The sequence below is a fragment of the Odontomachus brunneus genome, unplaced genomic scaffold (genome assembly GCF_010583005.1).
Source record: "Odontomachus brunneus isolate Ranch 3 - 2012 unplaced genomic scaffold, Obru_v1 Obru_scaffold_115, whole genome shotgun sequence".
In the NCBI taxonomy this organism is placed as follows: Eukaryota; Metazoa; Arthropoda; class Insecta; order Hymenoptera; family Formicidae; genus Odontomachus; species Odontomachus brunneus.
In genome coordinates, this window is record NW_022639565.1 from 88,505 (window position 1) to 113,384 (window position 24,880).

The 24,880-nt window shown below is 41.7% G+C and overlaps 1 protein-coding gene across 4 annotated transcripts in view; it reads left to right on the forward strand.

The window, feature by feature from the left end:
* Window positions 1-529: 529 nt before the first annotated feature.
* The window catches only part of LOC116849400 (homeotic protein distal-less), a 100,799-nt gene continuing 76,448 nt past the window's right edge, over window positions 530-24,880 (forward strand). For 2 of the 4 annotated variants that reach the window (XM_032826527.1, XM_032826530.1), the window contains exons 1-2: window positions 530-2,241; window positions 11,613-11,854. In XM_032826527.1, coding sequence (XP_032682418.1) covers window positions 1,749-2,241; window positions 11,613-11,854 — 735 coding nt within the window. In that variant the 5' untranslated portion in view covers window positions 530-1,748. Of the gene's footprint in view, window positions 2,257-11,612; window positions 11,855-24,880 lie in introns of all 4 variants that reach the window. The other 2 variants (XM_032826529.1, XM_032826531.1) reach the window with 2 other exon arrangements.

Consider the following 24,880-nt stretch of genomic DNA (forward strand, 5'->3'; position numbering starts at 1 on the left):
AATTAAGATTTTCAGTATTCAACAATTGAAATGTCACTAATCTTACCTCCTGGACACAATTAGACCGATAGTGGGATTTAGTTAACGAATCTAACAACCAAAAGAATAACAGACGCAATTCCATAACGCCGGTAGCTCGCTGAACGATATCTCTAGACTTCCCCGCGTATTCCGCCGACGATATCTACCGAACCCAACACGCGCGACGAACGAGAAGGATTCTCCAGGCAGGTATAGTGAACACCTTTGCGTTCTAGTCGCCCCGAGGGCGTCCGGGTGGACGTGGGCAGAGTCGGCTTGCAGGAACGCCCGCGTAGATACCATAATGGCCTCCGCGAAGCCAATCGCTGACCATGACGTCACGCGCCAGTGGTAGTGGGATGCGCGGCGCACCAATCGCGAGAGTGCGCGGTGCCCGCCACAGGCGTGGCCTTGAGTGGCGCCACCGCGGCGACTTTCAGAAACGGTGAATCGGGCTCCGGGGAGAGGCTCTGGCTTCATTATGTATCATTATACCGGTCCGCGCCGCGCGGTGTGCACTGCAGTTACTGGAACCAGGCGCGCGTGTGTGCTTTTCTCTCTTCTTCTACGTCGTGGCCGTCGTCTTCTTCTTCTTCCCTACCTTCTTCGCCCAGCCGGTACGTTTGCGTATACATCGAGTGTGCACGACACGCTCATCGGCCAAGTAATCGCGGCGCGACGCGTGTAAAAAGCACACCGTCGCCGTCGACGAGGAGGTACGCGGGCGCGCGTGTGGCACGGTACGGCGTGCAATTAAATCGACGACGAACGCGAGTGTTGGAATACGACAACAGCAACAGATTACCGGTACTGGTCGAGCAGAACGAACCGAAGTTTTCGGCGGCCGTCGCGTAGCCATCCGCCACGCGGATGTTCGCGGACTATCAACGCGACAGTGTTTGGTGACGTCCACCACTCGGAGTGGCACCAACTCGTGCTGCAGTGACAGAGTGACGTTCCGTGACAGGTGTAACGTTGTAACGCGAGTAAGGAGGACCGACATGTCGACGACTTGGTTATGCCGTCGCAACGTAATTCCTCTTGGAAGTCGAGCTACGACGAGGTGACGCACGGCGACCGGACAGTAGCACCGATTGCGGACTTATCGGGTCGGTACAGTGTTTCCGTGCCCGTTCCACGGTGAGGACTACGCGTGTGTAGTGGACGTGTGACAAGTGGTGCCTCGAACTGGGAAATAAAAACATCCGAGCGATTGACGGATACGTGCAACAAGGACCCGAAGCAATCAAAAGTGGATATTCCAATTACCCGATAGTGAATCAGAGTAAAGGGGAAGATAGTGCTACTTGACGAAAACGATACAGTGTGAATAAACAAACAGTGCTTCACTTGTTCCCTCCGCAGTGTGGACTTGGAAACTATCACCGAGTGAACTGGAGCAACCGACGCTGCCGGTTGTTCCTCGCGACCTAATGACCACTCGTCGTGTTCATCCTGACGCTTCGTCGACATAGTTGCACGTAGCACGCGCGGTGTGCTCGTGGAGAGGTCCCAAGATTCGGGCCCCATACGGAGCGCGCGCGGCGGCGGCGGCGACGACGTCGTCGGCGAGTTTGGCGGCTAGGACCTTGGGCTGTGGCGGCGGCATCGACGTCGCGTCTAAAGTGGAGCGTCCGGGCAGCACGACGACGCTCAACTTCACGGATCTGGGGAGCCCATTCGGGGCGGGCGACCCCTGTCCGTCGAGTACCCCGACCCCGAACAGCATGTCAGGCGGTGGTGGACCGAACGGCGGCGGCGGTGGTGGCGGTGGTGGCGGCGGCGGTACCGCCGGTACCGGTGGCGCCGGCTCCGATATGGAGCAGCATCTTCATCACGCGGGTCTCGGCTCGGTGACACCCGGGCCACCCGGTGGAAATGGTGGCGATAGTACCACGTCTAGCACACCGGTCTCTCAAAGCGGCAAGTCCGCTTTCATTGAGCTCCAGCACAACAACCTCTACAATCCCGCGAGCCTACGTGGCGGTTACCCGGGCGGGCACAACGTGCCCGGCGCGCACCAATTCTCGCATCAAGTCGGCTCGCTGGCGCATCAAGGCTCTGGGCCCGGCAGCGGGAATCAGCAGCATGCGGACGCGGGCTTCCCCAGTCCTAGGTCCGCATTGGCCGGATATCCGTTCGCGCCCATGCACCAGCACAACGCCTACGGATATCACCTGGGATCGTACGCCCCCCAATGCCCCTCGCCGCCCAAGGACGGTGAGTACCCCAACTGTATGTATTCGCAGCCTTTTTTATTCCTATTCTTAGATATATATCTAGTTAATCGGGATCTCCGTTCCATGTGCGCGACATCACCGACTTGGACCAGTGCGCTGTGTCGATGTGAAATCGTGGAAAATTGGACGAAATTGATTTCGCGTTCGTCAGTGTGAATCGCTATGATAACTCGGTGTGAAGTTTGCGCGAATACCACCGCGGATGTGTAAAGTGCCAGATCATGGAACGGAGATATCATCAAAGGGCTCAAGGCGGGAACTCTGTGTGATCAGTGACGTATCCCGTGCAATTGGTGATATCATAGAAATCTGGAGACCTGCAATTCAAGGCCCAATGTGGTACCCGATCCCCTCCAGCCGGATTCAAATATAACCTAGCCTGATTTATGTTTGCTTTGGTAAAGTCAGACCTGAGCCAGGCCCGGATCAGTTCCTTATTACAACAAGAACGATCTGATCCAGAGGATCTCATTTTATCAAAGCAGATATATATCAGATTGGATTATATTTGATAATAAATCGAAAGGATCGAGCACTAGTAAACCTTAGATTTGTAGGACTCTGTAGGATTTCTTTGGTTAATCCGTTAACTGTAATCGAGTTTTTATATAAAAGAATATACCAATCAGTCCGATCTGTCACATTTGCAACATTACTCTCAATTTGATCATTGACCTAACAACATAACCGTTAATTATATAAATCAGGAAGTTCAATATTGTCTTGAGAAAAAAAATGAGAGACTTCAGATCATTTCTTCTAAGCGTGTTAAGTCATATATTCACGTCTTGGGCCTTCTATTTTAGATATAAGTAAACAAGGCTCTTTGGAACCACGCGCACGCGTTGGTAATCCAATACTTGGGCGAGTGGAAAAACAAATATCGTACCAGTAACATAACATTCATCTAGAATGATATGGTTACTTTGACGCGAAGTACAAATAAGACAGCGACAGGCGTTTCCAGTAGGTCACTTGCGTTTTACATCGCGACGAGCGCTTTATTGTTACGACTTTATCGTACCGCCGTAGAACTTTATTGCTGCTTAGTGAATATCTTCGACCGCATAAGCGGACGACTTGTACCATATCTTCATCCGTCTTTCGCCGTTGTTCCATGCATAGGAAAGTAAGTCGCTTTGCTACCGCGATTTGCTCGCGTCGTAAGTGTTCTAACTCAGTGTTCTGAGTACCGAGTCATTCATTTACATCGTTACTTCTCCCGTGTCACACTTTCTATGAAATTTACGACTCTACATTTTGAGTTACAAAATTTACGAAAGTTTCTTTGGCACCATTATTACTTGTACCCATATTCTTTTGGAATCTCTAACAGAGATCTCTAATTAGAAAAAAGATAAACGAAAGAAAAACAAGGATAACAGGTAGTGATAGCCAGTCTCGAAATTTTAACGGCACAATACTTCAACAAGGAATAATATATGTGTATCAGGAATCCTAAAAAGTCAAAAGAAACGGAAAAAGCTATAAAAGAGATAGTGCAAAAAAATTCAAAGCAGCAACCGCAATAACGGGCAATCTCGAAAATTTTCTTTGATTATGTCCCCCCTTCTTTCGTGCTTTTTTCATTCTTCGCGGAATCGCATTAGCACGTTGTAATCGCGATTTTAGTCTCACTGGCGAAATCGCCAGTCAGCTAATTGCGATCATTATCGGACGCTCTTCGTTCGTTGCGGATTGCAGAATCGCTCGAGGCATTTTAAGATATGACTGTGAACTTTAAAGTTGCTCATTGAATATTTTATCGCGAAAATTTCATAAAAAAATTAGTTTAATTCAAAATAATTATTTGAGCTCCAGTTTGCAATAAAAAAGTAGCAATCAGAAAAGTCACGATAAATGATGAACCCTCAATTTGTTCAGGTTGTTTACTTCAATGATGATATAAAATTTCAGAATCGCTCGACGCAATTTAAGATAACTATGGACTTCAAAATTGCTTGCTGAATATTTTATTGCAAGAATTTGGTAAAAAATTTGTTTAATTCAAGATAGTCATCGCGAGTTCCAGTTTGCGAATCACAGCGAAACTATGAACATGTAATTCGTTCAGATAGTTTATTTCAATGATACAAATTACGTTATAATTTCGTTGAAGTGCATGTTTTACCTGTTCATAGATGTGTCCAACGCGATTCTTACAGTAGTCTAAACACCATACCTATATACACGTCCGCATCGCGAAATCGCGTGATCGAGATAACTTATTTCGCCCGAGGTAGTCCGCGTGCCGTGAGGCTCCATGCAGTGACATTCGCGTTGGCTTCTTGGTCGATTGCATTTTCAAATACAGTCCGGATACCGGCTGGAAATATCCCGAAGCCGTGGCAACATTCGGCGAATAATTCATCGTGGTGAACATGCGCGCGAAGTATAGAGCAACGAGGAACTCCGTCGACGCGCTTAGGCAAACGTTCGCAAGAGCTTAACCGACCGGTACCGGCGACAGTTCGCTACCCTCCATCTGCGTTCTATGAATTCGTAACGACCACGGTGTGTCCACTCCTCCCTCCTCCCTCTCCACCGCCCTCGCTGCATCGTCAGAGCCGCACTGAAAGACCGGCATTTCTACGTAATCTACCGCGGCGACCCTCGCATCAGTGCGTGGGCAATTTTCGCGGCGCCTCTCTTTCGAAAATTACCGGTGGGCACTCGACGGACGCGAGAGAGCCGCGAAAGGGTTCGCTGCGGAAAAACTTCCACCGGCGGGAAGAATCCGGGCGCGGCGCAATTTCTGCTCGGCGGCGGCGGACGAGTCGTCCAAGCGAGCGAGCGGATGATCGACGCCGGGCTGGGCGATCGCTCGTCAGAGGGTTGAATTCTCACGGAGGGTTGCGGCGCGCGCGCAAGGAAACTCGGATGCGTTTTGCTCTTAAATTGACGGTCATTTTCCTCCGCAACTCATGCGTGGCTCGCTTTTCATAAACCATACGGCGGCGAAACACGCATTCGATCAGCCCTCGGGCCGCGCCGCGAGCTGCATCGCGGGAAAACTTCATCGTAGGGTTGGCATAACTTTAGTATTTCTACGATAAAATTTCCTCAGGATTCCGTCGGGGACGATGCGCGGTCATATATCGTAGCAGTGTCCGAAGTGGTGGTTAAAACTTGCCGCGATAAGTTTCAAACGTTTCTGCATGGAAGCGACATGCGCGAACGCATATGAGTCGACGTTGGAAAAATTGGCCGCCGCGCACAGCGTGTTCAATCCTTGTCTCGCGCTAATTCAATTAATCGAGCGATAAATATATAATTGCAATTGGGGCCCTCCTAATTGCTGACGAGCACGCCACTGTTTGTGCATTCTGCCCGGAGGATGACAGCAATTCCGTCATTTGTTCGTCTGAACACGACTGACGAAGTTTCCCAGATCAGTCCAGAATGATTTTGATTACCCGATTAAAATAACAGTAACGTGCTAATTGCGTGAAGTTTACAATGGGCGCACTGTAACAAGTCAGCATTCATACACAATCGATTCGTGGCTACACTCGTTCCTATAAAATCGCAATTTGTCATGTCATTGTATAAAATTTAGACGACAAAAATTATTATGAGTATTCTGATTGTCGTACACAGAAAAAAGATTTTACTGCTACAGTTAAAGACATGTACTGCATTCAGGTAAATGTTACTTGTTTCAAATATTTCATATGTTTATATATCCGCAAATCTATCGCGAGTTTTCATCATAAGAATCAAATTTATTTAAAATATATTCTGAATTCTAATAATTTTATTATTTCAATTAAGAGTTAAAACATAAGAATTGGTTCAATTTGGTTACTACATAAAATTGAATCTCCTAACTTATTTTATAAAGTTTCATAATATTTTTGTAAAGAGGGAATAAATTACTTTTTTGAGTATATGATAATGAATTTTTCTATAATTTGGGATAAGTATATTTTAAGGCTATTGTCAAGAAAATATTTTTTGTTGAGGTTAATCATTAGTTAAAAGAAGGAAAGTAAACTAAAAAATCATTTTTTTAGCAGTAGATTTTTCTGTGAGTATATTTGTTGTGCAATATATTTGTTTATAACAAAATTTGCTACTGTAATTAAAACTTTTGTTACTGTTGTTATTACATTGTTTTCATAGTTAAATATATCCCTACTGATAACTACACTTTTAGATATGTTATAATGAGATTGAGTTATCATACACATATTCTTGCTGCCATAGCTAACTCTTTTTTCATCTATGGAGAGAGAACGAAAGTGCCAGTGGTCTCGTTAATGTCAATCAACTGACAGGCAATGTCAAGTTACACGGTAATAAGGATACAAATAAAAAGAAGTACATCGTTTCGACAAAATAAAAAATATTATCGCCGTTTTTGTCAAACAGATGTCAGTCAAACGAAATCTAATGCTATAAATCATAAAAGTGATTTATAGCAAAAATCACTCGCTTTTCGCAGCCTGACACTTGCGAGGTCGATCTTTTGATCGTCGCATCGTCACGCTTAGATAAACTTATATAAAAGCCACAATGTTAAGAGTGCATTAGGACACAATGTTAAGAGTGCATTAGGACACAATCGTACAGTGTCAGTTGTCGAACAATTGGTGTCATCCGTCGTGTAGAATGTCAGCAAATTTTACATCACCTACGTTGCTCACTACTGAGCCACTTCGGTTGCGTTTGCTCGCAATCAACGCGCATAAATACGCGATCGTAACGTCGGCGCAATTACAAATGTTTCCTTAGAAGTTACTTCGTAGATATAGAATCGCGTTTCAGTGCTGGCGCCGTGATTATCGCGGTTACTCGCTCGGCGTTAAATGCTCTTACAGAGGAGTTCGACCAACGCTAATGAAGCTGTCCGAGATTATACGAGCATCAGTGACGAGCCGCGAGAGCGGGTGAAGGAAGGGGTTGTCGGTATGTACGCGGACGAGATCCACCGTGTCCACGACGTGTATATTCAGCGTCTTCGCGCGCCCTCAACCAATCTTATCGTCGCGACAAATGAACCGGCGATTAACCGGCTTGTCTCCGCATCCACGTCGCGCCCGTTGTCCTTCTTCCCCCGGATGAACGAATGAACCTGGCCGAAGCCGGAATCCAATTAGCAAGGGTTCCTTTAGTATCGGCCGGCGCTCTGCGATGTCTCGCATCAGTCACTTGACCTGACGCTCGACCACCGCCCGAATTAATCCGAAACGGCTGAAAGACAATGCGTACCCCAGACCCGAGTGATGGATTAGGTATTAAATGGTTGTTTTCACAAGGATTAGGTGGTACATCGACCTGGAAAGCACGGCGGCCTGCTTCTTTCAGATCTTTCGGACCGTGGTTGAATCTTGTACCAATTCGAAATGGTTTGGGGATGGACTGTTCGGATTTGTGCCGGAAGTCGTGTTTTTTCACAGATACACTTCTAAATATATCCCTAAATATCATTCTGCGATCTTCGGTTATTCGGATTCCTATAACAATGACAAGTATCGGGATTTGAATAATTAGAGTTAGAGTTAGAGTTTATTATATCTCTGGAGTAATCTCTTTTTATATAAATCCTTATTTTTATATAATTTAGTTTCTTATATCATTTAGTTCCAAAAACTAATTTTAAATACCCGCGCCGAATAGCGTTCAAAAGTCGTACTAGTTTCGGACTAGAAAGAAGAAAGGAGGCAAACAAGATGGCAACTGAGGCAAGCGCAGTTATACGCAGAAAATTCTTGGTATACATGTAAATCTAAATCTGTTACACAAAATAAAAACAAAAAAAAATAAAAAAACAAAATAAAAACAAAAAGAAGAAAAGTAAAAATAATAACACATCAATAGAGAAAACAAAATTATCTAAACATCTAGAAATAATCCGAAATGACTGAAGTATATATAAATATAAATATATAAATATTATTAAACTAAATTGTGAGATTATTTAATCAAATATTTTATATTAAATATTATTAAATATTGTTAACTATATATATAACATAATTAGAAAACAATTTACATAAATACATTTCACGAAGAGATATAGAACCTTTCTGTCGAATTGTGTATAATATGAATACTAGATAAGATCCCACCAAGCCAAAAGAAAAGAATTTGCAAGATAAGAACACGAAATGAACAAACTTTCAATTTTCTCCATCTGGTGCAATTGAGAAAATATTTCTGATGTAATCAGAAACATAAATTCAACATAAATATCATAAAACAGCTCTTATTCGAGAATTGTGGACCAATCAATTCCAACTCTGAACCTATTGATTGGATTACGAAATTCCCAATTGCAGCCTGCGGCTGAAGAAAAGAACATTTTCGTTTCTAGTTACACCGGAATACACACAAAAAGAAATTCAGGGAACTTTTTCATCATTGGTTACGCGCAACGTGGTAGCGGTGTGGAAATATAAGATGTCGGTTCAGCGACAATGTTAGACAGGTTGTGTTAAGTCCAGCCTAGGGCAGAGACGGACACCTTGTAATTTTGAGTTCTTTGGATTGAGAGCCGCGCGCCTACCGTGTGATTATCAACGTCGCATTAATCGCTCGGTAGGCTTATTATCATACGTTCGGTTCGGTTTGATTACGCGACTCTAAAAGAACCTTCAGCGATGCGAGGCGGCTGTGTACGCGCGTGCACCGCTGCAAAGTAGCACTTTGCGGCAGTTTCTGCCGCAGCGTGCACTTTGCATACGCCTCGCCGTGTTAACAACCATAACCCTATCCCCTATCCTATCCCTCGCAGCGTGAGCTCACGGAGAACAGCGCGAGAGAAAAGTGCGCCCATAAAGCAGTACCTCGGTCTTTTCACGCGCGCGCGCACGAGCGCGCGTGTGCAGGGTTGCGCTCTACCCCGCTCGACATCGCGTCGCCTTAACCGGCTGTAATTAACAACGGGAGCCCGTAATCGCTGCTAACGCCTCTATAAAATTTATTGCGCGCCATGTTACGCACTGATGCATCGCGCGACAGTGTTAACTATCGCGTCGCAATACGAGAGTATTGATAAAGGGAATAATCAATTGTGAAGTACCCATGCATCGTATCAATGATAATTCATGAGATAATTCAACACATTATTCCTGCGCTCTTCTTTTAGCTTCTTTTATCTACTGCTTCGACATCCTTCATTTAACATCTTTGAAAACGGATTATTTTAATATTTTAGTAAGTTGAACGTCAATATCAGTATTATAATATTAGTTTTTCTGATTTTCTTATTGTTTATAAAAACGCTAGTTACATTCATTCCTTTGCGATGAAATTTTAAATGAACAGATAGGGCGAATGACGTTAGCATATGTGAATATCAAATGTGATATTTTTCAAATATTTTCAGTCACAAAACAAACACTATAATCTATTGCTTTTAAATTATACGCCTTACTTATCAAGGAATTGAGGTATTTCACGCCGATTTCAAAGATCGCGCGTGCGCGCGCTCTGCCGATATCGCCTCGGGATTACACGGAGAAGGTAAAAACACGAGCGCAAACACGCGATTGCATCGTCGTGACGCGATGTAAGCTAACGGAAGGTTTATGGAGGATCATTATTGTCTCTTTTACGCGCGATCAAAGTCTCCCCGTTGATTCTCCATCGATCCCCGTCTCATTAATCCTCTTTTGCTCGCCACCGAGGTGACACGTTCATATATAAATCACGCAGGATCACACGCATGTGAGCTCGCCCGGCGGCTCGCCGTAAATTACGCTAATTAATAGTCGAGCTAATTGTTGTGGAGAAGGGGACGACAGAAGGCTCCCGCTTCAAGTTGGCGCGCTGCTTCGCGTCATGTCGCGTCGTCAATTTGCAGCCTCGATGTCGATATCTATGTTTGTTCTTCACTAACGTCGATCGTGCGTCTATGTGCTTTTTCACGCTCGCGATAAAAAATCGCTCTACAAAACACACCTATCGCTATAACGTAAAAAGTGTATACGTAGCACTTTCTTTCTCTTTTTCTCTCTCCCTCTCTCTCTCTCTTTCTCTTTCTCCCGGGAAGGACGAGCGCGCGTGTCTCCCCGATGAAAACACGCAACATTGTAATCGCAATATAAAAATAATGAAATAGATTCCGCGGGAGATAGGCGACGCGCGGGCGCTGGCACGATGCGCGCCCTCTATCGGACTACGCTACTTCATTGCATCGCTTTAAGATTGATATATGGTTTCATAATTAATTACTACGCGGTTAACACACCACCGTAGGGCTTTCCCTCGACGTAACGAGGGCACGCATTTTCTACATTGTGCTAATTATCGCAATACATTGTACGTATTGAATAATGCATTTATTTTATCAGATAATTGCGAATGGCTTGTCGAATAAAATATTCCGAATTGTTTGTGTCATTACTACTGTTTTTTCGTTCTTAAAAAAGAAAAAACAGTGTGTCATTTGGGTTAATTTCAATTCTACGACTCCTTGCGCACTTCATTAAGCGTCTTTTAGTTTTTACACGGATTCCTACCTGTAAGATTCTTCCGATCTGAAAAGTAACTTATAATTAGCCGTATATAATATGCAACGTTTTATCGTAAAAATGAGAACTATAAAGAACAACCGTAATCAATGTAAAAAATTAACATAATTGCAATGCAACTTTACATTCAGAGAAAAAGACATAGTGATGGCAACTATATAAGTGACAACTATATGAGTTTTACATATAGAATTAGTGTATACAATTTAATAAACTATTTTATAGTTATTGCAAGTAAAATATGAAGTTGCAAGTTTATTTATAATACACAATTATATAAATAGTTTATTAAACTATACCTGAGTCGAAATTTTGATCCTATTTTTAGTCTTATTCCATTTAACACCTATTTTGATGCTAAAGAAAGTGAAAAAGCAAATTTCGGAGATCATCAGAGTCAAAGTAGTCAAAGTAAATTGTATCATTAGAATTAAACCTATTTTGCTAACTTAGCTTCTACTGCATTGTAGAATTCAAAATTTGATACAGGGCCAAAATTCCAACTCGAATATACATTATAATTCTGCATACACTAAACTCGTATAGATGTCACTTTATTGTTGTTGTTACTATCCGTTTTCTCTGAATATGTGTATGGTTACAACTGTTAATTTAAAATCCTCTTTAGAAACGAATATAATTTATTCTTTTTATTTTTGTCACGCATCGACTATTCTTTTCATATATTTTCTCGCATTATTATTCTCGCTACCACAAGCTCATTAATGCCAACGAAACCGCAATAATCATGAGCATTTCCGCTTGTAGGTGAGACACCGCGATGATTTATGAAAATACGAATTAGGTTTTAGTTTAATTTATTTTTAGTTCGTACGCGAGCAGTGACGAGGATTCTGAAAGTTGATGTTAGGGTGGTGCATGTTCGCAGACCTCTCGCCATTGGGTGATAAAGGCGGAAGCCTCGTCGATGAGCTCGGCGGTGGTGGTGGCGGTTCCCTCAGGAATGGCAAGGGCAAGAAAATGAGGAAACCGAGGACGATTTACAGCAGCCTGCAATTGCAGCAGCTCAACAGGCGGTTCCAGAGAACGCAATACCTCGCGCTACCAGAAAGAGCAGAACTCGCGGCTAGTCTCGGACTCACGCAAACACAGGTCAGTTCTAATCGACATTGAGACCGACAAACTAGAACGTAAGCTTCCCATGACAAAGTCGTGCAACGATACACTCATATTACTTGGTGGCATAATGACATAAATGGACTATGATAAACGGTTGAACGCAAAGAGAAACGGCTAGGTGTAATGACCCTTATTTTGAGTACTCTTTTATCGATAAAAATTTTATCTAAAAAGTGCTCATAAATCAATCAGAAAGTTTACACTGAGAATTTATAAATCAATCAGAAAATTTACACAGAGAATTATTAATATCTCACTAAAAATTATTGATTTTTTTATATCTTCTTGTTATTTTAACAAAAGAGAGAGTAGTAATAACAATATACACACATAAGATTATTATTATTACCACTATAGTAACACTTATTACAAAAATGATCCTTCTGATTATAATTATTTTACTATCTGATTATAGTGACAAAAAACCAAATACTTTCTTTTCAGTCACATTTAAAAAATCACTTTCGTCAACAGAAGAGAGTTCAGAATAAGGGTTCGTGAAGTAGCTTATGTTAGGCATCTATCTCAAAAATTCAAAAAATGTTTGCTTCAGTATCGAAGCAACGTAAATGCTGAAAATTATTAGGTAAAGTATTTCTCATTTAACTTTATTTTAGTATTTTAACTTGATCAGATATATGGACACCTTGTATATCTATCCAAAATTTTTTATAAAAATTTATTACAATATATTTCAATATGTAGCATATTTTACAATAAGAAAATTTGTTGTTCGTTCATTTCGATTCATTTGTTCATTTCGACTAGAATTCGTTTAAATTTGAGCTCATAGCCTAATCATTACCTAATTATCTACACAGAACTGTGTTGGTAGTACGTTTTTACCAAACGATAAAATGTCTGCGATGTGCATACTTTTCCGCGAGTAAAACGGGTTCTTCGCTCCCTGATATGCATTATCAGGAAATAACGTCGGAGAGAATCACATAAGGGAATGAATTCTGCAGGCGAATGTCATGTAGAGAAGTTGATCATGCTGTGTCAATTACGAGCATCACGATGAGCTCCAAATTTTATCGAAACGACAACGCGGCGCGCTTTCTCGAACAACGCGATGCACGGATCTAGTTGCACGTTCGGTCCAGGGTAACATGATCCCCAATGGACGGCATCTGTCAGCATTATCGGCACAAATGACTTTACTAAATCACCGATTCGCCACGCCCTGGACACTGAGGATAGGGTTGCCGTCAGTGTCCAGTGTACCGAGAGAGGGGAAGAGAGCGAGAGACAAGTTTGTGTGGACTAACGAGGTAGCCATAAATTTTCTCCCGGCGATCGCGAGTTTCGCGCGGGCTTTTCACACGGGCGGAGCTTTATACGCTCGTCGGCGAAAAACTTTCCGCCAATTATCCGTCGTATGGTTTCCAATTAACGATTTATTAGGAAGCTTGAGCTACATGGCCAGAAACTAATTGGGTCTGACCTCCTTGTCCCTCTTTGTCCACTATAAGTCGCTCGGGACACGACAATTTATTGATGATCCAAAAACTGAAACTAATTGAAGCGAATTTGCAAGAAGTTGCTTAAATTTTTTCAAGTCAGCTTGCGTGTGACTTCACATATTCAATAGTGTCTTATTAGTAAACAGCCATAATAACATAAGTGCCCATTATTTCTACTGAATTACGACCCGACGGAATTTTTCATAGAAAATTACGCGTGTCATTGTCCGATACGAGACGAGATGAAGCAATTCTCGCAGTTGCTCTTTGTACGTCTCTCACCCTTCGAAGAAGAAGTGCACAATCGTAGCGCGTATGTTACAGCGCGTAACTGCGTATCGCATAATCACGGGATAACTGGCTGTCGTAGCTAGTTGATGTCGTTGCAGGGGGTCCCGGACCGGATAATTTCATTAGTCGGAGCACCGCAGGAGTTGCTCCCCCTCCGTGAGCGAATGAATCGAGCATAACGCAACCTGATGGCGGTTGCTCATCAGGTTGTTTACTAAATATCTCTGTTCGAGGTCAGCGGTAGCCACTCAGTAGCCGAAAATTGAAATCATTTCTCAGAAAATTACCTCCTGTATCTTGTATATTGCGTTATTGTGATATACTTTACTTTATTTGCAACGTTGAAGAGAATAACGATATAGATCAAATAAAAGTGAAGACTGACATGTATCAATTTTTATCTATAATCGCTGTAACAATCCCAAATTTGTAGGTAAAAAAGCAGCTTTAATAAATTTATTTGATTTTATGTTAGATACCGCCGTAAAGCGTCTCGAAGTTTTCCAAAATGAAAGGAACGACTTATATCTTCAGCAGAGACTCTCTGCGCTACGTTACGAGGAATATTCGCCGCGCGATCGGTACAGCTCTTCAGGGGGCACCGTGCATAATCAGTAATCGCCCAATCAAGGCGTTCGAGCAAGCGCCTCTGCCTCTGCACTCTTGGCCCTGCTACCGTCGCGTTGGCTTTCTTGTCATCGCCACCAACATGGCGCCTTAGCCTTCAGACTCTTCCATCTTCTCTTCTTTCCTCGTCCCCTCCCTTCCGCACGTCACGACAACCAAGTCGTCCCCCCGGCAATCTCCCCTCGCATTTCCCCACCGAGTCTCCCCATTCTCCTTCTTCTCTTCCTCGTTTCCTTTAGCCTCAGATGAGCAAGAGCGAAAGAGAGGTATGGGAAGGGGAGAGGAGTGGTGAGGATCGAGGTGAGGCCACGCATCTCTTTTTCTCCGGGACTTCAATTTGAGGACGTGGTAGCGTTCGTGCCGCCGGTGTACACGAGGTACGCGAAGAGAGTTCGAGGAGGCCAGAGGGGGGGACTGAGGGACGGGAGAGAGGGGTGAGCAGGGAGTACTTGCACACGCGAAGTACATGGACACACGCTCTCGATCGCGCGGCTGTATACGTAGGGACGTGGGCACCAACACGCCCGTCTGCGTTCCTGCCACGTACCTTGGGCGTGGTGCTTCCTTTTTCTTCCTCCTCGCCGCGGTTAACGTGCCCGATCTCTCCTCATTGGCCCCGGGAATGCGAACACGTCGAAGCGAGATTCGAAAGTCGCGGGAGGGAAGCGCGAGGACGCGACGTGAATTCGAAATCCGACTGTGCTCACGTATACTACGGGATGCGGAGTTAGCATCCTCGTAGCTTTTACAACTTCGGAGACAGTCAAGCTGATTCAAGATGCGAAAACTTATAGATAAGACATGCCCAAAACGAATTAGAAGAAGAACAATGTTCATAGTCATACATCAGGGTTGTTCAATTGTTCACTTACCAATTGGACATAAATCAAAGTTGATCGGTTAAGTTAGATCAGGTTTGGTTTCATTGATCTTATACCTCATATTTAGCGTAAGTGATCGTCTAATATCGAATTTAACTTGTCATATATGAAAGTTCTGAAGCAAGGGTTGATTATTACTGCTACTAGTAGTACTAGTGAAAGCGAGTCGATACACCGGGAACTTTAATAATGCGTGGAATTATACATCTTACTGTTTCTTTTGATGCTTCTCTTTGCTGGTTGATCAAAGATTACCTGGCCAAGTCACTCGCACGTTAAGCAGATTTTTAAGTTAGGTAAACCAATGATCCAGAACTTAGAACACTAAATGTGAGGTATGAGATCAATGAAACCAAATCTGACCTAACTTAACCGATCAACTTTGATTTATGTCCAATTGGTATGTGAACAATTGAACAACCCTGATATATGACTATGAATATTGTTCTTCTTCTAATTCGTTTTATACATGTTGCCTCGCATCTTATATATAAGTTTCCGTATCTTGTATCTCTGAGTAGAAAAGAGCATAGTGACATTGCATAAAGAAGACATTGACATTGTCTACTTTAATGTATTTACAGAATCGATACTTTGTACTTTCTGTGAGACCGATTAAATAGATAATATATCAAGGCCATATAATAGTCTTCCCACAACCCTAATTTTTCATTTGTTCAATGCCAGTAACTCGTTAATGCTATTAAGTAATAAATCATAAGAGTCACGGGTCAATGACAACTCTTGCAGATGTTAGTTTAAATACACCAAACGTTTTCTCAAACGTCTCGAATATGTCTTGATATTAACTCTGCGATATAAACGAATAGTAGTTGCACGACTATAGAAGAGACTACAAGAAGCCGAAACAAAAAATACCCCATTGATAGCAATATTACAATGCAATAATTTAGTACTGCCATTATCATTGTCAGATAAATAACTTATTTGCTGGATAGTTATAAATGTATACTTTCGTTGAAAAGAACTGTTAGTATTTATATTTTTCTCTAAGATGAAGATCGCATAATGATGAAGACAAGAAACACAATTCGTGTTAATTGTAACAATCTGGAGACAACAGATGACTTATATATAGACCGATTATGGCAAAATAACCTCAATATTGTTCGCGGGATTCAACGCACTATAAATTCCATGATTGCACAAACTCCTAATCGAATTGTTCGTACGTGTTATACGCTACTACTAACATTTTTGTTAGAAGTTAATTGTTTTACATTTCTCTACAATCAGATATATTTTTCGTGATCGGGCGCCAACTAAACTGAAATGGCTGAGAGATTGAAGGGCATTCAGAAAACTTCCTTCTTAAAATTCATCCATATTATTTAACGAGTCGGTAAACGTTAACGTTAGGTAGAAAAATCCTTATAATATTTAAAACAAATTTTACAAAGCATATACTCAGTCCACTCATGCTCTGAAACTTTAGCATAAAAATATATGGCTTTAATAAATTCAAGAATATAGAACTGAGTTCGTAGCGATAGATATCTTTCCGCGATCAGATCATTTTTTGAATTTTCGAACGAAAAGAAATCGATTACACATTAAAAAGCTGATGTAAAACATTTTCAAGGTCCTCGGAGATCTGACCACCGTCACGTAGTTGGATAGCACGCAATACAGCTTCGCGGAAAAGTGCCGCACACAACATCATCGAAAACGCTGCTCATGCAAGTAGATGAACGCGCGAGTAACTATTATTCATGCATGAATGCGCCCACGAACACGAGTAGTGAACATCGCTCGCTACCGTTCATCGTTGTCTCAATGTTGAAATATTCGCGTAAGAACCGAGGAAGGAGAAAAAATATTAATAAATCGACATAGCAAAAACTACGCAGTATGTAAACTATAAGAAATTACTAGCCAGATTTTTAATTCAGAAAGTCTACAGTCTTAATTAAGTTTTCTTTGGATTGATTTGTATTATTAATATCTTGCAATTAAAGTAATCCATTTTGTCTATAAATAAAAAAAAATATTTCTTATAAATAAAAAAAATAAATTAGCATCAGATATTGTGATAATCTTGTAATCTTTAATTAAACACATCTTCATATCGTAGATATTATTTTATGATAATTCCAAATTTCTATGCAAAAAATTGCTAAACACACTATAACGAAAATCACATGGGATTACATGAGATAAGAAGTAGTACTGCATTCCGAAAGTCTCTATGCCGATCGGATCAGTCTCAGGAGAGCAAAAGAGAGAAACGGATTAGCCCAGATCACGTTCCCCAGTCTCTCTGATCAGTGCTCCGTCTCCTTCTCTCTCTACTCCAACTAAAATCATTACACAGTTTTTCTCCTTTTTCCCGGCTACCGCCGCAACGCTAACTTGCGAAACGTTTCGTCGTCCTCGTCTTCATAGTGGATGTCGATCCGCCGATAACTGTGTGTCTCCGTTCTGTATTTGTATCTCCACCTTTCCCTCGTCCACCTTTCCCGCACATTTATCAGCGTCCATTTATCTACCTATCAGTGTAGTTACTGTACACATATACACACATACATATACACGTGTAACGACGGTCCGTAAGCCTTTCGTTCCGTTATCAGACCAGATATGTTAGATAGTGGGCATAGTTTCTCGCCGGGGAGAACAATGAATCGGATAATTAATCACGGGTGTATGGTGTATCGGATCACGAGGGTCACCGCCGGCCCTGCAATAAATCGTTGAATTTATGAAAGTGTTATTTATTGAATAAATGTGGCGGATATGAAACATGCTGGCAATTTATTCTGCATGGAAGAGACTAGCGATGTCAGTCTATATTCAATTGCAATTTAAATTTGCCTCGTATTACCCAAAATTTCTGATCACCTCGAGTACTATCGGATACTCGAGTACTATCCATTTGTTATCTGTTATTGATTTCTGTAGCACATCAGCTATAATGTCACAGATACGATTTTACATCAGCTGCTTTGTCTCTTGTTTTCCCAAAGTATTATCTATACTAATCACGAAAAAAGTCAAATATTGGACATTTGCACAATAACCACATATTCGAGAAATATCCTCAATTCTTGGGTGTCCTGATGTTGACGTCATTATTGCACGGTTACGGACGTCATTATTCCTACTATAAAATACTAAATTATCATCAGTAGACATCATTATATTCTTCATTATATCTGTAGATAATAAAATACAAATGGTTTAAAATGGTCGCGAAATGTTACGGCAAACAGGAAAAGAATGTGAACGGTTTATTGGGAATTTATAAAGTTTATCAGTGATCAGAGCTATAGCGATCTTTCGTGCCGTTATTAGAGCAGATGTGGGAGATAGTAGAATCAATTTCTCCTCGAGAAACAATGAGCCGGATAATTGATGACTCCCTCGACCTGACCATATAAATCATCAAACGAAAAGCTAGCTTCAGCGCTGAAGCAGCGCTCATGAGACATTAAGAAAGAGTAATATGTTTAAAAGTTGTCGATATGTTTGAACAGGTTTTTGCAAGATGCATAAACATCGATTCCACAGAGACCACGACTCGTACGTAGCTATAAGTTAATTGGCTCCGTAATTAATTAAACGTTCTAATAAAGTAAGTGTCAACGGCTGGCACATATAAGTGCGAAATCATTGGAGTCACCAGGGAGTTTAGGCTCGTCGGCAAGAATCGATAACAGTGTAGAACAACTTCGTTATTTAATGGCTTTTCGGAACTCGGAAAAATAACGTACTTCACATCACCGTGTAAACTTTTTAATCGAGATTTACGAAGTTCGGCGAAAGGTCTGGCTGCGTGTTTGACGTGTCATGAAGTTCACCGTGAAAACCTACCAGTCGCGCTCTGTGTCTCTCCCTCTCGCCCTCTTCCTCTCGTTCGCCGAAGTTAATTAAAACACTTTTCGTCTGCGCTTCACGCCTGCAAGACTAGATAGAGAGGGAGAAGTTGAATATATCGCGAGAAATGTATTTAAATGGTGACAAATAAATGCGACGAATAAACATAAATACTTATCAGGGCGCATCAAAATAAAAAGAATAATTACACGAAGTTGATTAGTTGTTGCTACTTAGATGAATATTATTATATTAACATTTTTCGATATTGAGAAATCACCATTCTACCTGATCTGGCCTCTAGAATGCTTAAGAGAAAGTGTGTTAGTTCTCCAACATCCTCTGCATATTCAGCCTTACTTTTTACGCATATTCCGTTTAGTTATACTTATTTCCCGACAGGCCTTGGCCCAGAATAATAAATCTATTTCTTCTGTCTATTTCTTCTCGTCCACCCTCTCGATCTCTTCGTATTCTAGCCAACTAACCAGCATTGATCCTGCTTATCGTGATATTATCTCATCGGCCAGTTTGTGCGTGTCAAGATAGGGATGTGTCCATCGCGCGCGATCAGCTTCGCGGCCGCATGTTCGCGCACGGATCCATCAGTTCACCCCCGCCATTATCGACATATATAACAGAACTAATAGAAGTTCGACTGACATGTCGCTATCGGCTTGTATCTGTCGATCGCAGCCCACCGACAAATGAGAAAGTCTTGTAGCGCACGCAATCCTCGATGCGGCACGTACAACTTATTATTCTAATGATTCGCGTGCGCGCGCGTGCGTAAACATATGCGTCACCATTTCTTCAAAAATTATACCGCCGAAAAGCACTATGTAATAATATTTGCGCGTGCGAGTGTAACGTTGAATAACTCGTGTTGACAAATACTATTATGAATCGTTTATTTGCTAGAATAAATTTTCACATATTATGTTTGATACGCGTGTATTATACCGTGTGTTAGTGCAAGCTGGTTGCGGAAAAATATCAACCTTTAAAGTAAATAGTTGTTTGTTTCCGGTGTATTATTGTTAACTGTGCATTTCTCCTCACCTCGACATTTCTAAGGCTTTATGTGTTCTAAAAAGAAATTAATATAGCAAAAGCATTTGAAACTTAGCAATCAAAATAACCTTAGTTACTGTCTGAATAGCAACTGGAGTAAATCGATTGTTCAAAAATAATTAAAAAGTATATTTATAACTTTATTTTTTTAAATAACTACATAATTTCTATTAGTCGTGGCTTGAAAGAAACTACATGATTTTTTTCAGAATTTTTCAACAATTTTTAAGACGACAAAAAAGCACGTCGAATTTGATCCTCTTTCTTTCTCTTAACTATTAAGGTGCTAAAAATACGTATTTACTTCTTTAAACATATACATATTTTCGTGAATCAAGTTAATCATATACAACCGTATACAATCCATGAAAATTGCGGATCCTCAAGTGCATCAAGTTTCATCATAAGACACTAGTTGGAAAACTAGTCTGAAGAAAATGTCAAATTCCAATTCATATTATGATAAAAAGAAACTATTTATCGATACGTTGGATTTCTCGGAAAGTACGCATATTAATTTCTTGCGGTGGCGTACCCGCAAGAAACTTCCCTTTAGTAGAAGTTAGGTAGCATTTTGCCGCAGGACTATGACTGATCGGCCCGACTACCGTACGATGATTTTTTCCAAGCGCCGTCGTTGCTCATACGCGATCGGTTATCGGGAATACGTATCTCCAGCCATTCTTTAGATCTATATCGAATCCGGTACTGCCAGTTTTTTAAGTTTGTACGAAATCTCCCGGTATTTCGCGCGTGTCATTCACAGCTGACGCAAGCGCAGCGCGCGATATCGGGCTGATTTCTTGCACGATATAATTAATAGCGTCAAACGCGGCGTGAACAGCAAGAATCCACCAAAGCCGTATCGAATCGCGATTATATAGACGATAACACGTGCGTCGTAAAGAAATTATTCTTGGATTATAAGCAGTAAAATCTATTAAGTGCGAAACTGTAGTCACGTCTTCGTACTTCCGGCAGCAAGTTTTTCTCACTTTTATCATTTTATTATTTTCTGTTACTTTCGTCTTTTCACGACAGACGATGCGAGCGCGACAGAGTCTATTGATTATTTTCCTAATATGCCGGAGACAATGGAAAGACAAGTCACGACCTCGGTACATTTAACGAAAACTTGTGTCAACCTGTCGACGCGCGTTCATGGTGATTACAATGCCGGAGGCCTTGTCCGCACGCTTCCAGTTGCTGCCAGTGGTTATGCGAAACATCGTGAAATTGATATTTAGGAATCACAAAAATACGAGTCCATAATTACACAAATATGTTGTGTGACTAGAAAATCACCGCGAATTGAAGTACGATTGAAGATTATGTTTTTGTACATAAATAACTCTGGTAATCTCTTCTTAATCTTATTAAAATTCTGTTTAAGTTGGTTTGATAATACACAAACAATCGTCAAGAAATGCTGTTTTGACTAGTGAAAAGTCCACGTGACAGCGGCATATTATCCACTGCGGAGAAAGGAAAAGAAACCCGAGCGAAGTACCGGAAACTTGTCCCTTTTTACGCAGCGACGTCTCATCTCGGCTCTGCCTCCTCGTGACGTTTCTCTACCATGCAAACGGAGGCTAATAATTATTTTCACGCACTGGCTCATGCATGTATCCACGTTCGTGGGACGATGGCGTGCATCGTGATACCTCCCACGGCGCTTCAAATGCCAATAATTACACAGTTCGACGTTTGCAGAAACAACGCGCGACGTCGCGAATCCGTTACACGTGAATTGGACTTGGTGCGAGTGAAACGTTCATATAAAGAAAAAAAGAAGCTCTAAGTCGAAGGATTCTCACAGATCGTGATTGCTTCGACACGATTTGCGTCTCCTAAGGATTCATGCTCTTTCTTGCTACCCGTTACTTGCCACGTTATTTTTCTTCCACGAAGCCGTGTAAGGATACATGTAACGGATCGTTATGTCTCTTAATGACACGTACTCCGTTGAAATTATGGCACCTAACACTGTACGTATTTAAGCGCGATAGTCAAGGCGTTATGCGTGAAATGCGTGATACACTGTGAGTTAGTAATAAAAATATAGGACGCAAATAGAGAAATTAAAAAGTGGGATATAAATAGATAAAAACAGAAATTAGTCTTCTCCTCAGAGAGATGATGGAATCGTTTGCATTACCGACTGAATACCATTTTCTTTTTTACATTTTCACTAATTGATATTAATTGTACGGAATTACAAAAAGTTTTACATATTAAAACGTTCGTTAACTAATAAAAGAAAGGTCTAATTTATTATGAAAACAAAGAAGAAATTTTTCTTATTGACTTCTTGTCCAATATAGCATTTGGAGTTCTCAAGATTTCAAGTACTTGCACAGTTTTCAACATATTATAATATGTCAAACATATTTCTCTCTACAAATATATAAATCAATTCTTTGTAGATGCTATATAAAGTATGAAGGAAACGCGGTCTTTTTAAGAGAAACCTCGCGGTTATTTAGTATGAGTTATTTACATTACGGGAAAATTTCGTTGTTTAACGCAACTACCGGGTTATTCTCTGAACTTTGAAAAGGCACGAATCTTCTTTTTTTTGTTAAAATATTTTTTAGTCCCAATTATTAGATGTTAATAAAAACCCTTATTTTCAAATTAATCAGAAGAATTTACCCAAGTAAAAATATATCTAGTAGAGCAGATTTCAAGACTAGTAGCTAGATAGTAATGACTAGATAAGTTTTCTAGCCAGTCACCAGCTCGTGACTGGCTAAATATTCCTACTCAGTCTTTTGAATGCCAGGACTATCTAGTGACCAATTACATAGATAGTAGCTAGATGAAAAAGATTACACAGTAACGAGATAGAAAATCATCGGTAAATTCTGAATAGAAATTGGGTATCAGAATTATTTAGTAACTGTACCAATTATAGTTACAAGTTACTTTTTTGTATCCAGCTACTAGATAATTTTTCTGGTACAGCCACTAGGAGAATTAAGCGTTACATTCCTAGCTAATAGCGATGTAAGACCCAACTTTTCATTACTAGACAATAACTAGATTCAATTTTTGCTCGAGTAATTAATTAACGCATTCCTACCCACCCACAAACGTTATATAAACGTTTGAGGAACGTTCGAACCTTAACGTTAAAACGTACAAATGTCCACCCAGTCAAACGTTTGCTCACCGGTTATCGTAAAACGTTTGACAAACGTTTGTAAAATGTTCTTAGGAAAAAACTATAAAAAACAAAATATGCATAGCATAAAGATTTATTGAAAATATGATATTAAATACATTTAAACGCAAACTACTCGATATTGTTATTATTTTTTCCAAATTTTCTGGATTCCAGCCAGTCATTTATGGCGTCTTCAGCTGTACCCATGTCCATATTGGGGTGAAGTTTCTTTATTGCAACTACAAAAGATAAAAATAGTCAGTCTTATTGATACAAACGGATTGAATATAAGTATAACAATCAGAAGTAAAAAATACTTACGTTTTACAGTTTTCATCATAGGATATCAGAATGTATATATATAATACATATAATACGAACTCAGTGTAAATATTCCATAAAGTTTGGATTCAAATGTTTCCAAAACGTAAATACAGCGTTTTCGAGTTTTGTGCTCCATACGAATATGTTCTTATCGTTAGTGATACAAACCGTTTAGCAAGTCAATGAACGAAAAACGCCTCTCGAATGTTTGTATAATGTTTGTGTGTTGGTGGGGATTGATTCTTATCTAAAGTTGCGAAAAACTTCTTTGCTTATTATACCATTGAAGATATTAAAGTAACCAAATGTTACTCTTCCCGCGGCGCAGGAATTTTTTAAATCAGAAATTTCTCAACCACTTATGCGAAGAAGAAGCGTCCTTGAGGAGAATCACGCCGGTGAGTTCCTCGAGAAGAGAACCACGGCTGAGCATAGAAGAATTCGCGCAAAACAGGCTCGAGGGGTTTCGAGCGGCGGGAGCGCGGCCTTCCTTCCTCCCTTGTGCGAGGAATCCCTTCGCGGCGTAGAGAACTCTGTGCCTCGCCACCCCGCCCCCGCTCGTGCTTTCCCCCGTCGAGATCTTTCAGGAAGATCACCGGCGGCGCATGCTGTGCTTCGTTCGGCACTGGTTCGCACCTGACTTCACCACGCTGACGCCGCCACGGTCCGCATCGTGGATGATGCCCGCAACGTCGTTGAATACCGGCGAGTCCGTATGAAGAAAAGAAGGAGAGGAAGAGAGTGGGTGGTGAAGAAGAAATAAGGGAGGGGGCAACACCCTCCGCGGGGCGGTAAGAGCGGGTCAGCCGAGCCGAAGCAGCTTGAAGTACGCGCACACACTCGCTGGCGCGCGCGCGCGCGCGCACACATATGCACGCATTATTTCAATGTTGGCAGTAATGCCTGTTATTAAGCGATGATAATGATTGGTATTATCGCGGGTTGGGAGCAGGACTGGTAGCAGCGGATATAAATCATCGTTACTTCCTCCTCGCTGGCAGCGCCCGGGCTCCGCCGCGGCGCCGCGCTCGCCTCTCCATGCCAAGAAGCTGTAAATAACCCAGCGAGTCGCGCCGACGTTCGCACTTGCCAGGAGGCGATTTCGGAGGGTTCCTCAGCGCCGCGTCGGCGTACCATTTCGCTTGACAACTCCAAGTTGGCCCAGTTTTCCAGAACGAAGTACACGCCAGCAACGGCTCCTAGCCGGAAGTGCCGCGGCTTCCGCTCCAAAACACGCACGTTAGTTACCGCTTGGACTTCATCCTTGTTGGTGGATAGCGGGACATCAAACGCTCGGCATCAGGCTTCGAAAAGTGTGCGCGGAATTCCA